Here is a 14,596-nt window from a genome sequence, read left to right as displayed (position 1 = left end):
GTTTCTCTACTCTTCAATGTGTGCCGTATCTCATTCACATTTTCTTTCCTAGTACCAGTACACATTAGGGGCTAGCTAGCTAATAATAGACAAATGTAATTCAAATACACACACAGGGCTGATTCTGTCATATCACCGACACCCCACCAATAAAAAGTCAAAGACAAATGAGACACAAAAAAACGCGGTTTCAATTTCATTTTCCAATGTTCATGCACACATCCAATCCAGCTGTGATCATCAATAATATCAATTATATATTCTAATGCAAGGAACCTTTTTAATTTTTTATTTTAACAAAAAATAAATTATTGTATAGTTATGTAGATCTATGCTACACAGTAGTAGTGCCCTTATTTTCTTTGTCCTAATCTTTAAGATCCTCAGATGTCAAACAAAAAAAAACCAACAACCTCTTCCTTTGTGTTTGTGAGCTCAAGTTGAAGTTTTTAGTTCGAAGACTTTTACTCTCTTCACTGTTGTTGTGTTGTGCTTCTTCTGGGAAGGTTCTGGGGTTCAACGGATTCCCCCCCCCCCCCCAAGACAAGACCAACAAGTTTCTAAATTTAGATAGTGTCGAGAGATATCATTGGGATTGGATAAGTTTCTAGAAATGGAAAGTTCCAAGAACAATAGAGTGGAGAAGAGAGGGTACGAGCTAGTTGAGGAGGGTGATGATGCACAACACCATCTTACACAATCAAAGAAACCAAAACTACCCGGTTTAGCCAGGTATTTTTTCAATACAATTATTAAATATTCCTTCTCAGATCATGACTAGTTTTTTTTTTTTTTTTTTTTTTAATTTGGTTATTTTGCTTCGAAGTTATTGTGGAGTTTAGGTTCTGTATGCTTGTCAAACTGTTTTGTGTGTGTGTATGATTATGATGTTTGTGAAAACCTTGTTACTTTTTTGGATTGATTTCCAATTGTGGGTGTTGTTGTTAACATTATTTCTGCATGATATTCCTGGAATACAAGATTTTTGGTAACATGAAATCAGATGTGAGATTAAGTCTCTTGTGATTCTTAATTGTGAAACTCACTATTTAAAATAAGAGATGCAATTGGGGCTTCGAAGAATATCTATCTAATTTGGATTTTACAACAAATCTCATTTGATGGAATCTTTTATACAAGGGTTTTCTTGATGTTGGTTATCTTCAATTTAAATATGTTAGTTTTGGTTCCTTTTGTGCATTTTAATGCAAATTTAGTGACACTGACCAATTTGTTACTTGAAATGCGTGCAGTGTGATTGTGGAAGCTTTAAAGGTGGATAGTATGCAGAGACTTTGCTCATCTTTGGAACCTCTTCTCAGGAAAATTGTGAGCTACTTTTGCTTTCCTTGTATTAAATCCTGCATAATAGTAGACTGTAGACCCTCTGTTTGAGCAATTCTTCACAAAAGCAGTGGCGTGAAAGTATTATGTAATGACATTTAGTTACAGTCTGTAGTTTAAAATTTTTATTACAAAAAGAAAGGAAAAGATAACGTGTAAGGCCCCGCCGAAACATGCAGTAAAATGAACTATGCTCTTATTGAGAACCCGCATGTTTACTTACAGCCTTGTTAATGGTTTTGTTAGAGTTGATAGTTCAATATAATGTGTTGCTTTCATTTAGAAGTAACCTATGTGTGGCTGAATCAATAAAAATAAAACCTGTTAATCAAGACATACAATGTATAATAAGGTTATTCTGTTGATCCTTCAAATTCCATGAACTATAGGTCAGTGAAGAAGTGGAGCGTGCTTTGGCAAAATTGGGCCATGCAAAACTGACTGAAAGGTGTGTTTCCCTGTGAAATTAGAGTTTGGAAAGTCTTCATTTTTAGTTTAGTACAATGCTGATAGCTGATAACTGATAATCAATTTAAAGGATTTGAAGATATTTGAGCATGTGCACTCCTTAGCAATATGCTGTAAATTGGTTGGTGCAAAATTGTATAAAAACATGAAGATCCTTCTAAAAATTGAATCATAATAATCATACCTTAGCCATGATTTGATGTTTTGCATTCTACATATGTCAGATCTCCACCACCAAGATTAGAAGGACCAGCGGCAAAGAATCTGCAGCTTCAGTTCAGAACAAGAATGCCACCTCATTTGTTCACTGGTGGAAAGGTTGAGGGAGAACAAGGATCAGCAATCCACGTTATGTTGATGGATCCTAACACAGGCAGTGTCGTTCAAGTTGGACCAGAATCTGTTGCTAAATTGAATGTGGTGGTACTTGAAGGTGACTTTAATGAGGAAGTAGACGATGATTGGACAAAAGAACACTTTGAAAGCCATGAAGTAAAGGAACGTGAGGGGAAAAGGCCACTTCTAACTGGAGATTTGCAGGTTAGCCTAAAGGAAGGGGTAGGAACCTTTGGTGATCTTACTTTCACCGACAATTCTAGCTGGATAAGAAGCAGAAAATTCCGGCTTGGTGTTAAGGTGGCTCCTGGTTATTGTGAGGAGATTCGTATTCGTGAGGGAAAGACTGAAGCCTTCGCTGTTAAAGATCATAGAGGAGAATGTGAGTTTTCTAATAGTTAGCACTTCATATTTTTTACTTATGATCGCACATTTTTATTTTGTCCTGATTAGTAGATATTGGGTAACTAAAGTTATAGTTGCAGGGCATAGATTACAAAACTTGTTGGAAAAGTAGAGATATAAAAGATATTGTTTCTTCACCTAACAGCATAACCTCTGGAGAGTTGGGTCTCTACACTTGTATTAATTGTCTAGGGTAAATTTTCATTTTTACAATGGATTTCCTTACATGTAGAAAAGCTATAGGAATTTTTTGAGTGGATACCACATGGCAGATAATATGTGAATGAATGACAACCTTTTGTATCCCAGCTACATACATAATGAACATAGAAAATTTATCTGTCTATAGTTGGTTGGTTTCATTGCATAGTGTGCTAAGACAGCAATATTTTCAGTTTTTATACTTGTGAGTTTCGACAAATCTTATTTAATGAAGTTATCTAATCAAATTGTTTTCTGGAACTTGCAGTGTACAAGAAACACTACCCACCTGCTTTGCATGATGAAGTTTGGAGATTGGATCGGATAGCTAAGGATGGTGCACTTCACAAAAAATTGATTCAGGCAAAAATAGTAACTGTAGAAGATTTCCTACGTCTTCTTGTTCGTGAGCCACAAAAGTTAAGAAGTGTAAGAATTCAACGTTCTTTGTTCACAAGCATCCATATCATTCTTCTCTAGTCCAATTTTTCCAAGTATTGATTTCTACAAACTTCTTTATTTGTCATCTTTGACACAGATACTTGGTAGTGGAATGTCCAATAGAATGTGGGAGAATACTGTGGAGCATGCCAAGACATGTGTCTTGGGTGGCAAGCTCTTTGTATACTACACTGATGAAACCAATAGTGCTGGCATTGTGTTCAACAATATATACGAGCTGAGAGGCCTCATTTCTGATGGCCAATTTTTCTCTTTGGAATCACTTGCTCCAAATCAGAAGGTCAATTTCCTGTGATAATTGAAAACATAGAATTCATAGATCAATTTGATATGTGATCAACATGTGTGTTCCTTTGACTAGTAACTACCTTAGCTCATTTATTGAGAATTTGATTTACAGATGTCTGTAGATTCCTTGGTGAAGAAAGCATATGAAAATTGGGATCAAGTTGTAGAATATGATGGAAAAGTTTTAAATTCTCTTGCTAATTCGAAAAAGGGATCAAGAGCTGTGGCCACTCAAATAATGCACCATAACAGTTTCCAAGAGCAGCAGTATGCCTCAGCAAAGAACAAGGTGTCATATGTCTCCTCTGAACCAAATCAACATTTGCAAATAACAAATAACTACTCATCCGGTCCCGGTTTGACCGATTATCCATTTGGGAGATCCGACAATCAGATGGTAGGAACGTCTTTAACTGACTCTCAAATAGCATTGCCTGGCAGCATGAATTACATGTCTGGTGAAAATCATGAAATTGGTAGTACTTATTTTTCCGGAGATTGGTCCCGGCCAAGAAATGGACAAGGGTTGGATGACATTGTCGCAGAAGAACTTCGTCTTAGGAGTTCAGAGATGTTGGAGAGTGATGATATGCAGAGGTTACTCAAGACAATTAATGCAGAAGTGAACAGGTCGGCTAATCTTGGTCATTCTAACGAGGGTTGTTACACCTATAGCCTTCAGTATGAGCCTCAGATGTATCAGACATTCAACGAGGATCAGGGAAAGTCTTCAGGGAAGGCTGTTGTTGGGTGGCTTAAGCTCAAAGCTGCTTTAAGGTGGGGCATATTTATCAGGAAAAAAGCTGCAGAAAGGAGAGCACTGCTCACTGAGTTGAATTGAGTTAAAAGGCTTGAAAGTGGGACATTTTCAACTTATTTCAAGCTAATAGGAAATAGCTTGCTGATATTGCTTTTGGAATCTAACCAAAAGAAATCCATTACATTGCATAGAAGAAGTCTTTGAGAAAGAAAAAAAAAGTGAAAAAAGTTGTGAAGATGTGACATTTCAAGGTTTCAACAGTTGGTTGAAGGTGGAACTAATGCATAATGTGTCAACAAATTCAGAAACTGCAACCTATGACATGCTTACAGCCTTAATAGACCACACAGCTTGTGAGATTAAACATCAGGCAGCACTATCTTGTAACAGGCTCTCTTGCTCTTATTGTGGCATTATTTCCATTATTATTGCGTAATTTAATTATGAATTAATTTCATTTCTTACTTTTTAAATTACTGATCAGAGGTTTGTATCTAATGTTTCTTTTTTTTTTGTTATTGTTTTTTTTATACTGTATCATGACATATTTGTGAGCACTTACCTCATGTAATAAAATAATCTATAGTGAAGAATATTAGACTTATGTTCATAGGACAAAAATGTGATCCATCTCTACCCAAGATATGAGAATTAAAAAAAAAAATTAGGACGGATTCACATTGCCAGTAATTTTTTAGTAAAAAGAGTTGAATTTGGTAGTTCCTCTAATATGTGCTGCAAATTTCAAATGCAAGTCTGTTACTATCCTTTTTCTTAGGAAAAATTACACTCACATGATATCCCTCCTTTTGTGACATTACTTTGACCTTTTCAATTCATATAACTGTGTAAGAATTCAGGACAGATTTATATCAACGATGTTATGTTATGATTTTATATAAATTGAGAGAAGTTTGTGTAAGGTCAAGAAAAGATGTTGTATCAAATGAAATTTAATTAAACCTTAGGCGAGTGAGTGTACTTTTCACTTGTTTTTATGATTCATCCTGTTATAGACAATCTATAACTTGTTATAGATTCATTCTTAACTTGATAGTTTTATTTTATTTTTATCTGGAAGAATATAAGCACTGGAAAAAAAATGTGGGTCTTGCTATCTATCTGTAGTGAAATGAGTAAAGTATGTTTTAGTGCATCTACTTTGGGTGAAATTTGATTTTGGTGCCTGAATTTTAACTTTGATTAATTTGTTCCTTGAAATTGTCAATGAAGAGAAAAAAAAAATCATTGACTAATTAAAAAATCATTGACTAATTTGGTCAAAGTTAAAATATGGGAGTTAATATTATTTTATTAAAAGTATAAGGACTAAAAATCTATTTTATCTCACAATATTTAAGAATATTAACTGATCAATCAGTTAAAAAAATATATAATTTTTCACTATGTAATATTTATAGGCTTAATTATAAATTTAGTCTTCAAATTATTTTGAATGATTTAATGATTTTTAAATTTTTAAAAGATTCAATTTAGTCTTCAAATGTTTCAAAATGTTCAATTTGATTTTCAAGTTTTTGAAAATAAATCAATTTGGTCCTTAAATTATTTTAAATGGTTTAATTTAATCTTTAAGTTCTAAGAATTTAGTTTATTTATTTATTTTTAAGAACTTGAGAATTAAATTAATTTTAAAAAAAAATTAAGTAAATTAAATAATTTAAAATATAATAAGGACCAAATTCAAGATTAAGCATGTTATAGCCCAAAAACACGGCACACAGAGTTTGACTTAAGGAAAGATGGAATTCTTCATGTTCAACTGAAAGTACCTCAATTATTCATTGAAAAACATCATGACAACATCAGAAAGTTGGCCGGACAGCATTTTTTTTAGATCTTCAAGTGCACAAATATCGTCGTGGGACAACGATTGTTTATAATATATATGAAAAGAATGGGGCATAAAGATTTTATTGCTTTTTTTAAAAAGAATAGTAGTCGTATAATTTTAAAATGTCTACAAAAATTTAGGATAAATAATATGTTCTAAAAAATGGTTTAAAAAATTTCATTAATTAAAGACAAAAGTAACATATAAATAACTATAGTGAAAGGCATCACAAAAACATTACCTAAAAAGTTGAAAATACACATTAATGTTTAATCTCATTTTCAAGCTACTGAAATTGTCAGCATTCACAGAATGTTACCTTTCCATATTTAGCTTTTCATACTTTTATGTCAAGCATCTATAATATAACATATTAAAATTTATACCGAAGAGAAAGAAAGAGCACCAAGAAGCATTCATATTACAATTATTTTATCTAAACCATAGACAGAAATTTTTTTATGGGGATACACTACAAGATTGAAAAAAAAAAGAGATGGAACGGATCAGATGGCTAACAAAAGTCCATAAGTATAACAACAAAATGTTGGCCAATAAAGTAAATTTAGTAGCAGAACATAATAATAATTGTACATCAAAGAAACTACTACACAATCACTCGGCTCCGGGGACAGGAGCAAGTTCCACGATTTTAATGCTCGTGGATTCTTGCTGAATAAGAAGAAATCAGTTGCATGATCCAACAGGGTAGGCATCAAATCCCATTTCTCCATCCAACAATGTCAACTCATTTTGCTCCTGCATCGTAGTCTTGCATTAAATTAAATGATTAAACACGGGGCATTTTCTGTCATCATACGAGTTATTTATCACTCTAGGCACACACCGACACCCCAAATCAATTATTAAGGAGATAAATTTACTAAAGAAACCAAAGGATATAATTGGATAATATGTACAACGATCAACCATTGAAAAACCTACCTCAACCTCATCAAGAGAGGGGGGTGATTGTAATTATACATTATAGTTTATAGTTTGAGGATTGTTAAAAGACAATAAAGGTCACCTTAACTTGCGAAACAAGAGACGGGTTGATTGTAATTTAGATAAATTTGATGGAATGCAAATTACCATTTTTAAAATATTACAGCATTTATAATTGCAGAATCTGTGTCTATATTTGGCTAGCATTTTATATAATGAAACAATAACTTAATTTGTCATGTACTGCTAACTGAATTGACATTGTTTTGGCTTAACTTTCCAAGATTTGCATCACTAATTCATTCCATTACCAGCAATAGCTTAATACAGAAAAAAGATGCGCAGTTAACATTCCTTTATTTCTAATACAAGCTAGAGCAAAAAATGGAAGCAGTGACACAAGGCTCAAAACCTAAAATCTTATTTATAAGCTGCCTAAACCTTCAGGTTTTCCATTGCAAATAAAAAGCACCTGATGTATTAAAAGAAACTGCAAAATGGCATCACCAGCTAAAAGAAAAACTTGGCAAGAATTTAGTTTATTAGTTTATCATTTTTTTTCAAACACAGCTAATCAAAACTTAATGGATATCAGAATATACATTTTTTTAATTATTTTTGAAAGGTAGATTTCAATAATAAAATGAAGTTAATGATTATCTAGACCAGAGTGACAAACCAAAGCCACACAAACATCTAAAAGCAGCAGTCAAATTCAAAGTCATTCGATTGTTCTTTCATTATAATAATCTAAAAAACCAATCTGTAATGATCATATGCAGTTCAATAGTTTCACGATAAGTCGATAACCTTGCAACCAGAAAAAAGATGAGGAGAAGAAACATGTTGGTTTCTTTAGAAGAAAACAAAAGTAGGCCATTTAATCATACCCTTTTGACCATTGCACCCATTATGTCATCCAAGGTCCCAAAAGTATTCTGCATAAATCCATCTTGGGACTTCATTTGCTCCAAAATGTAGGCTTCATTTGGCTTCAGTCGAATGTCTGAAGAGAATTTCTCAACTTCAGTGCACCTGCTGATTGATGGGGATGCTCCATTTAGTTGGCCAACCAAAGATGCATCAACTCTATTGCTACAAATTGTATTATTTTGGTTTAAACCATGCCCCATAGAACTTTTCACTCCACTGGAAGAAGCATGTGAATTTACAGGATTAAAGGAATGACCCACGTTTTGGTTATAATCCAGTTTATGTTCTTCCCACCTTTGTTGTGGTGTGTAACTTGAAGGCTTTACAATATTCCCAATCAAGCCCTCTTGGCATGCCAGCTCATTTCTGGTGTCCTCCAAAGGAACAGAAATTCCCATTCTAGAAGAAAAATCAACTGGACTGTTGACAATATGAGTTCTTGAGTTGGAAACATTAATTCTAGTGGGAGGCAGTTGGTCATTGCTGAAAGCCTCACAAAGTGGCAAGGAGTGGGCAGGAAATTTAGACAATTGAGTGGCATTCTGCCAGTTTTCATTGCACCGATTATAATCTAACAAATTAGAAGAACTACATAAGCCCGCGTCAAAAGATTCTGCACACAAAGAAGCCGCTCTAACAGAAGACTGATTTCTAAATGCTCCTGGGCCATGCATTTGTTGTGGATTTCCTTGTAACATTATATGATTATTTGAGACACACGGTAGAGAATTGTTTGGACCATTAACAGTAGCCCTACTGTCTGGGAACCCAGAGGCCACTGCAAATCCACTTGAATCAACTTGACTTAACTGTGATATTCCAGTTGTACAGTTGCTTTGCTTAGATTGGTTAAGCTCAATTGATGTCGGAATTCCCTGTAATAAACTTGAGCTATGATTTGCAGGAAAAACAGATGGCTGAATGTTTCCAAGTGTGTTTAAGGAGCAGTTGATGTTTTGAGACTGAACAGGCCGGATAAGCGCAGAAGAACTAATTGCTCTCATGTTCAAGGCAGCTGGAGAATTCAGCCTACTGAAAATTCCCGTAGATGCATATGATGGTAAAGTAGTGTTTGTGATCCTTCCAGACCCAGACGAGGTGCAAAAATCTCCATATCCATCTATTGAACCCATACGTAGGTAAGAATCACTACCACCCAATGCAGCAACCATGTTAGCTTGCTGGGCTGCCTTTTTCAGATAGAGTCTATATTTCTGCAATACATAATGGCAACAGGATTAATATGGCACAGTACTGAAAAGTATACTTTGTTGCATAAAATGAACAGGAACAGGTACACTACCACCATCTAGCTGCTTAGGATACACAAAAAAAAAAAGAAAAAAAAAACTACTGCAGGTATCTACTTAAATAAACAAATGATAGTCAAAAACTAAAGTTGTTCAAGTAAACAAACTGTGGTTCAAAACTTGGGTTAGAAGTCTTAAATGTCCCATTAATAACAAACCATTTTTTGAATTTTATCTATCCATATTTTATTGAAACATGTTATTACAATAAAGAAATATCTAAAATATTATTATACTAGGTGCTATAAACTTCTCAGAGTTATTAATTCACTGTACAAACTCTTCATAATATTTCTCTCACAAAAATTAAGGAATCATCTGATCTAAAAGATTTTCATTCCTTGATTTGTCAAAGACTGCATAGAACAATTAAGATGACTGCAAAACCAAGAATTTATACCTGTAGATGGCTTGCAACATTTTCCCTTGTAAGCCCTTCAACATTCATCAGGTCAAGTATTTTCTTAGGAACAGCCTCTGCAATAAAAGGTGAATAAACCTGACATTAGGAATTATAGTACTCATTTTGAGGTATGAAATTATAATGTACCAAAGTCAAACAATAGGGAACACAAGACTTTTGCTTTCAGAAACTCACTATCTAGGCCCAGTTGATTAACTGCAGCAACAAATTTTCTATGCAGCTCAACAGACCAAACTACACGAGGTTTCTTCTGTGCTGAGGGGTCCTCATCATCTCCATTCTCTTCCCCATCTTCTTCTTCCTCCTCACTTTGGTCCTTCCTTTTTTTACCAAGCCTTTTATTCTGGTCAGCACTGTTTTCTGATCGTAGGCCTTGACTACCTTCCCCAGCAATATTGGGAGCCTTCTCCTCATTGGAAGCCTTGTTCTGATCCCTGCTGTCAAAATTCTTTCTTCGAACTACATGTTGCCATATGTTCTTCAGCTCTTCAATTCGAACAGGTTTCAGCAAATAGTCACATGCACCATGTGTGACACCCTTCATCACCAGCTTTGTATCACCATGTGCTGACAACACTAGAACATCATAAACAATTGTAGTTTAAGTTGGTGAATTGATTCAACCCATTTTTGTAAGATTAGACATTTAATTTTTTACAAGTTCAGTTTTTGGATGACAATAATTAATTCTTGTAAGGATAAATCAACTCCCTAATTTTGGGGAAAACAAAAGGAACATTATTTAAAAAAGTTTAGTTGTAATTGGGATAACCTTCATCGATTATACAACAAAACCTCAGAATATGGATAAGTAAAGCTCAAGGTCCATTTCAAGTCAAGACAAAAGGAGTGTAAACTTACTGATGACAGGTAGGTCCATTTCAAGTCCCACCAACTCAAGGAGCTTAAATCCATCAATGTCAGGCATATTCACATCGCTTATAACAAGATCAAACTTATTTCTGTTTTCCCTCAACATTTTCAGCGCTTCAACTGCCTGATTAGTTGTAGTAACTGCAACAACAACCACAAATCAGACATGAGATTTGGCATAGTCAAAGGCATCATAAACTATCAAAGCAGATCAATTCACCCCATAACCAAAACCTACAGAGATTGGTCCATTAATAGCTCTAAAGTGTAATAAACCAAGAATTAAACCTTTGAAGAAGTAAGAATTTGCAAATCTTGCAAAAAAAAAAACCCAAATTTTGAATTGGAATTTGAAGGTAAGGTCAAGATATACAAGCCACCAAACACAGTATCCATGATGCACAATGCATCCAAAGCATTAAAGTGACTGGGAATTACAGGTCAATTCAACACAAGAATAAATCTTTACAAGCCAAGCCTACAAACATGGTCCTAAGTTGGGCACAAACAAATTTTTACTTAACCAAAAACTAATTAAAAGCAACGAACCATGATACTGGCATTTGCGAAGGAGATTCTCTAACACCTTCAGGCAAATTGGGTCGTCATCCACAGCAAGAACACGCATACCCACAGGAAAACGGTCACAGCCCTCATCTTCCCTTTGTTTTTCCACAGCCATGTCGAGCCAGCAGAGGCAAAAGCAACACACCCAGATGAGAAAACAAGGTTCTTGTGCAGAGATCAAACCTCAGAGACCCAAAAGCTCCAATTTTGAAAACGGGAAATTTGTTCTCAAGGCTTCTCTTTCACCAACAACAAAAAGGGCAAGAGATAAAGGGAGAAGAAAAAAAAATGTAGAACTGGAACAAGGTCACGAAGCCTGTACAGAATGGACAGTGATGGATTTGAAGCCAGCAAAACAAAACCATAAAATCTTTTAGTATTTTAGTGAAATCTCTCTCTCTGCTCTGTTATTTGTCCTTCACTTTTTCCACCAAAGAAACAGGGGAAAAAAGCCTTTGACTTTTTAATTATTTGTTAATCGCTGATGCAAAACACAATACAATAATGCATCTCGCTACCACCACCCTCTCTGGTTTTTATTTTTTAATAAGTAAATGCTAACAAGGGTTATTAAGATGTTAATTAAAGAATTAAAAATAAATTTTTATTAAATATAAAAAAATTATTGTTGTTGATATTTTTTCATATTCTCTTATAATTTTTACAATAAATATTTTTTTATTTTAATTTTTAACTATTATGTTAAGAACTCTCCTGATTAGGAGAAATCCTTTTTTATATATCACATTCTCTCCAATTTCTCTCTCCTCTTCACGCCAATGCCAGAGTGATGACATGTTCCCAATTACACCCTTTTGGGGACTGATATGGTAATGCTCATTCATGTGCCCAACTGATCAATGCAAATGCCTCTCCCAAACTCCCCCACTATGCCCCACCTAACCAAAAACTAACGACATGATTTTCACAAATGATTTCAATCATGCCTACGATGAATGTGTCCTATTATTCTTCAAAAAATTTAATGTTGGAACTTCTTTTGGGGTTATGGAGGTTTAATGCAGTTTAAAATTACGATTAAATACCCAAAATAGGTATACTTATGGTCAACTAAGGAAACTACTACGCTGTCAAGAATTTGATAAATAAAATCTCAAGAAGAATCTTGGTATTATGGTAATGTGCTATTATTGTTTTTTATTATATGTATATTCCATTTTAGTTTTCTGTACACGGAATATGATAAAAAAAAAATTAGTAGGAGAATAATTTCCTTTTAAATCAATTTATTTTAATCATGTAGTTTTAGACACCTTTTTTTGATAAATTTTCTTATTTTAATTAATTTAATATAATTTTGGTTTCATATTTTAAATATGAGAGAAAAAAGTTATGTACCATCACAGCTTAATGGTAAATTTATTGATTTTTAAAATAATAATATTAAAATAATTTAAATAATAATTTATAATTAAATGATTATGTAAAGTTGTGTTTACATGTTGTGAACGTTTTGATAGGAAAAATACTTTTAGATTTTTAGGAATCTTAGAAATCTTAATTTCATATGTTAATATCTATTTAAAAAAAATAACATTTCTAAAAAACAATGTTTTTTAGGAATATTTTTTAATCAATTTTTTATGAAATTTTCCCATAAGATAGGTGGAAATTTTACTTAACTAGTTTAATTTTTCATTTAGTACAATAAAAATATTTTACTTTTATTAAATTATTTAATGTGATAAATAATTAAAATAAATGATAAAAATATCATATAACTTTTTAATTCTTAAGAAATTTATCTAAATATTCTGAATGATTAACCAAACAAATTTTATTAATTTTTAAAAAATATAATTTCCTAAATCTATGAATTTATTTTAAATTAAGAATTGAAAAAAATTAAAAATTTTATAAAATAAAAAATAAAATATATCTATTTTAAATAAAAGAACGAAAAATAAGAATTGAATATAATAAAAAATCAAAATTATATTTAAGGTTTTTTTTATCAATTTATTGCAATTTGAAGGCTGAGCTTTCGTACTTGAATTAGTTAATGCGGTTTGTCAGCTAAGATGGGGTGCTAGCACGGTTTTGTCCCCTGAAGTGCAAGTTAGTGGCTAGACCCACCCAGGTGGAAAGTTCTTCTTAGTCAGTCACATATTTATTCCTTTGGCATATGCTCTTTCAGAAACTATTAAACAAATGTCAATGATGATGTTGAATGCGTAATTACATCTATTTATTTATTATTAATAATAAGCATTTTTTTCAAATTACCTATTAAAGTAAAAGTAAAACTCGTACCTTTGTCGGTTGTTATGCAATATTCCAATTTCAAAGTGCTGATCACACAGTTAGTGACCCCATCATCAACTACCATTTCGCCATGAGGTTTTAAATCTTAGCAATTTTCTTCCTTTTCTTTCGTGTTAAGGAGGGATTTAGAGGCTTTAATTAAGGAATTGACTAAATAAAAATATTTTAAATGATGATAGTATATTTTTTATAATATTTTCTATTAATATCTTTATTTAATAAATAAATTGTTAAATTAAAATAAATACATGTAATATTTGCAAAACCTAACAATTTGCAACCATCGTCATTCAAAATTAAAAAAAGATTATTATGAAACTATTAAGATATTACAAAAATAATTATTAAAATGTTTAATAAAAATATAATATTTCTTATTTTAGGAACTTATTTTTTGTTTTAAAATTTAATATTTAAAACACTTTATAACTTTTTATTATATTGTACTTGCTTATTGTTTATGCAATTTCTTATCTGGGTTACACTCAACTCCATCTCGCACATGCTCCTAAGAGTAAGAAAATATTGAAACAAAGCGTTTTATATTAATAGTTCTATATTCAAATGCAACAAGGTAATTGATTAGTTGTAATTAGTTTTTGAAGCCATGAATATAATCGATCTTGAGAAATTAAATAATCGAGTCAGGTTTTTTTTAAACTACAAGGTACATCACAGGCATCACACAAAGTCACAAGATGCTTTTGGTCAATTTTGGATTTTTTTTTTTCTGAGAGTACTTCTTGACCGAAAGTCAAAAATAATTTTAGATTATTTTACCTCATAAGATTTTGTACATTAAAAATTCACGTACAGTGTTATTATATCTACAAAGTGTGGTATGAATGACTTATAATCTAAGCATTTTAACCATATAATAAAAGTTTGATCCATGATTATGTACATAGAAAAGTATATGAGTTATCTCTAAACTGATACAATATTCAGATTATTAGTTCTATGATTTCTGGGGTCTAATTCCGAATCTAAAAAAAAGAATATTGTTATTATTATTGATTTTAAATTTAACTAATTTTATAATTTCTTATACATGTATATATTGTAAAAAAAATTAACATGAGAAAATAAACAAAATAGGCACATGATTTTGCTCCATACCCTACAAAAATATAGGG

At 32.4% G+C, this 14,596-nt stretch overlaps 2 protein-coding genes across 2 annotated transcripts; one reads left to right on the top strand and one right to left on the bottom strand.

Moving 5' to 3' along the window:
* Nucleotides 1-316: 316 nt before the first annotated feature.
* On the top strand, nucleotides 317-4,868 carry LOC114404243 (calmodulin-binding protein 60 E-like). Its single transcript, XM_028367303.1, has 7 exons — nucleotides 317-732; nucleotides 1,254-1,329; nucleotides 1,734-1,792; nucleotides 2,037-2,530; nucleotides 3,023-3,183; nucleotides 3,293-3,496; nucleotides 3,617-4,868. The coding sequence occupies exons 1-7, from the start codon at nucleotides 614-616 to the stop codon at nucleotides 4,343-4,345; spliced, it is 1,842 nt and encodes a 613-aa protein (XP_028223104.1). The 5' UTR covers nucleotides 317-613; the 3' UTR covers nucleotides 4,346-4,868.
* A 1,651-nt stretch (nucleotides 4,869-6,519) lies between these two features.
* On the bottom strand, nucleotides 6,520-11,604 carry LOC114404244 (two-component response regulator ARR12-like). The gene is made up of 6 exons (XM_028367304.1): nucleotides 11,157-11,604; nucleotides 10,596-10,748; nucleotides 9,909-10,310; nucleotides 9,711-9,787; nucleotides 7,958-9,214; nucleotides 6,520-6,878 (listed from the first exon to the last, which is right to left on the bottom strand). The coding sequence occupies exons 1-6, from the start codon at nucleotides 11,287-11,289 to the stop codon at nucleotides 6,807-6,809; spliced, it is 2,094 nt and encodes a 697-aa protein (XP_028223105.1). The 5' UTR covers nucleotides 11,290-11,604; the 3' UTR covers nucleotides 6,520-6,806.
* Between the last annotated feature and the right edge of the window lie 2,992 nt (nucleotides 11,605-14,596).

The sequence above is a fragment of the Glycine soja genome, unplaced genomic scaffold (assembly GCF_004193775.1).
Source record: "Glycine soja cultivar W05 unplaced genomic scaffold, ASM419377v2 tig00010894_1_pilon_238161_387152, whole genome shotgun sequence".
Lineage (NCBI taxonomy): Eukaryota > Viridiplantae > Streptophyta > Magnoliopsida > Fabales > Fabaceae > Glycine > Glycine soja.
The sequence above is the reverse complement of the archived record's forward strand: the minus strand, read 5'-3'. Positions and strand labels throughout refer to the sequence as shown.

Coding starts and splice junctions, on each gene's coding strand:
- LOC114404243 (XM_028367303.1), top strand. CDS start 614: ATGGAAAGTTCCAAGAACAATAGAGTGGAGAAGAGAGGGTACGAGCTA. Junction 733..1,253: donor AAACTACCCGGTTTAGCCAG/GTATTTTTTCAA, acceptor AAATGCGTGCAG/TGTGATTGTGGAAGCTTTAA. Junction 1,793..2,036: donor CATGCAAAACTGACTGAAAG/GTGTGTTTCCCT, acceptor TACATATGTCAG/ATCTCCACCACCAAGATTAG.
- LOC114404244 (XM_028367304.1), bottom strand. CDS start 11,289: ATGGCTGTGGAAAAACAAAGGGAAGATGAGGGCTGTGACCGTTTTCCT. Junction 10,311..10,595: donor AATGGACCTACCTGTCATCA/GTAAGTTTACAC, acceptor ATGATGTTCTAG/TGTTGTCAGCACATGGTGAT. Junction 6,879..7,957: donor TGGGTGCAATGGTCAAAAGG/GTATGATTAAAT, acceptor ACTACGATGCAG/GAGCAAAATGAGTTGACATT.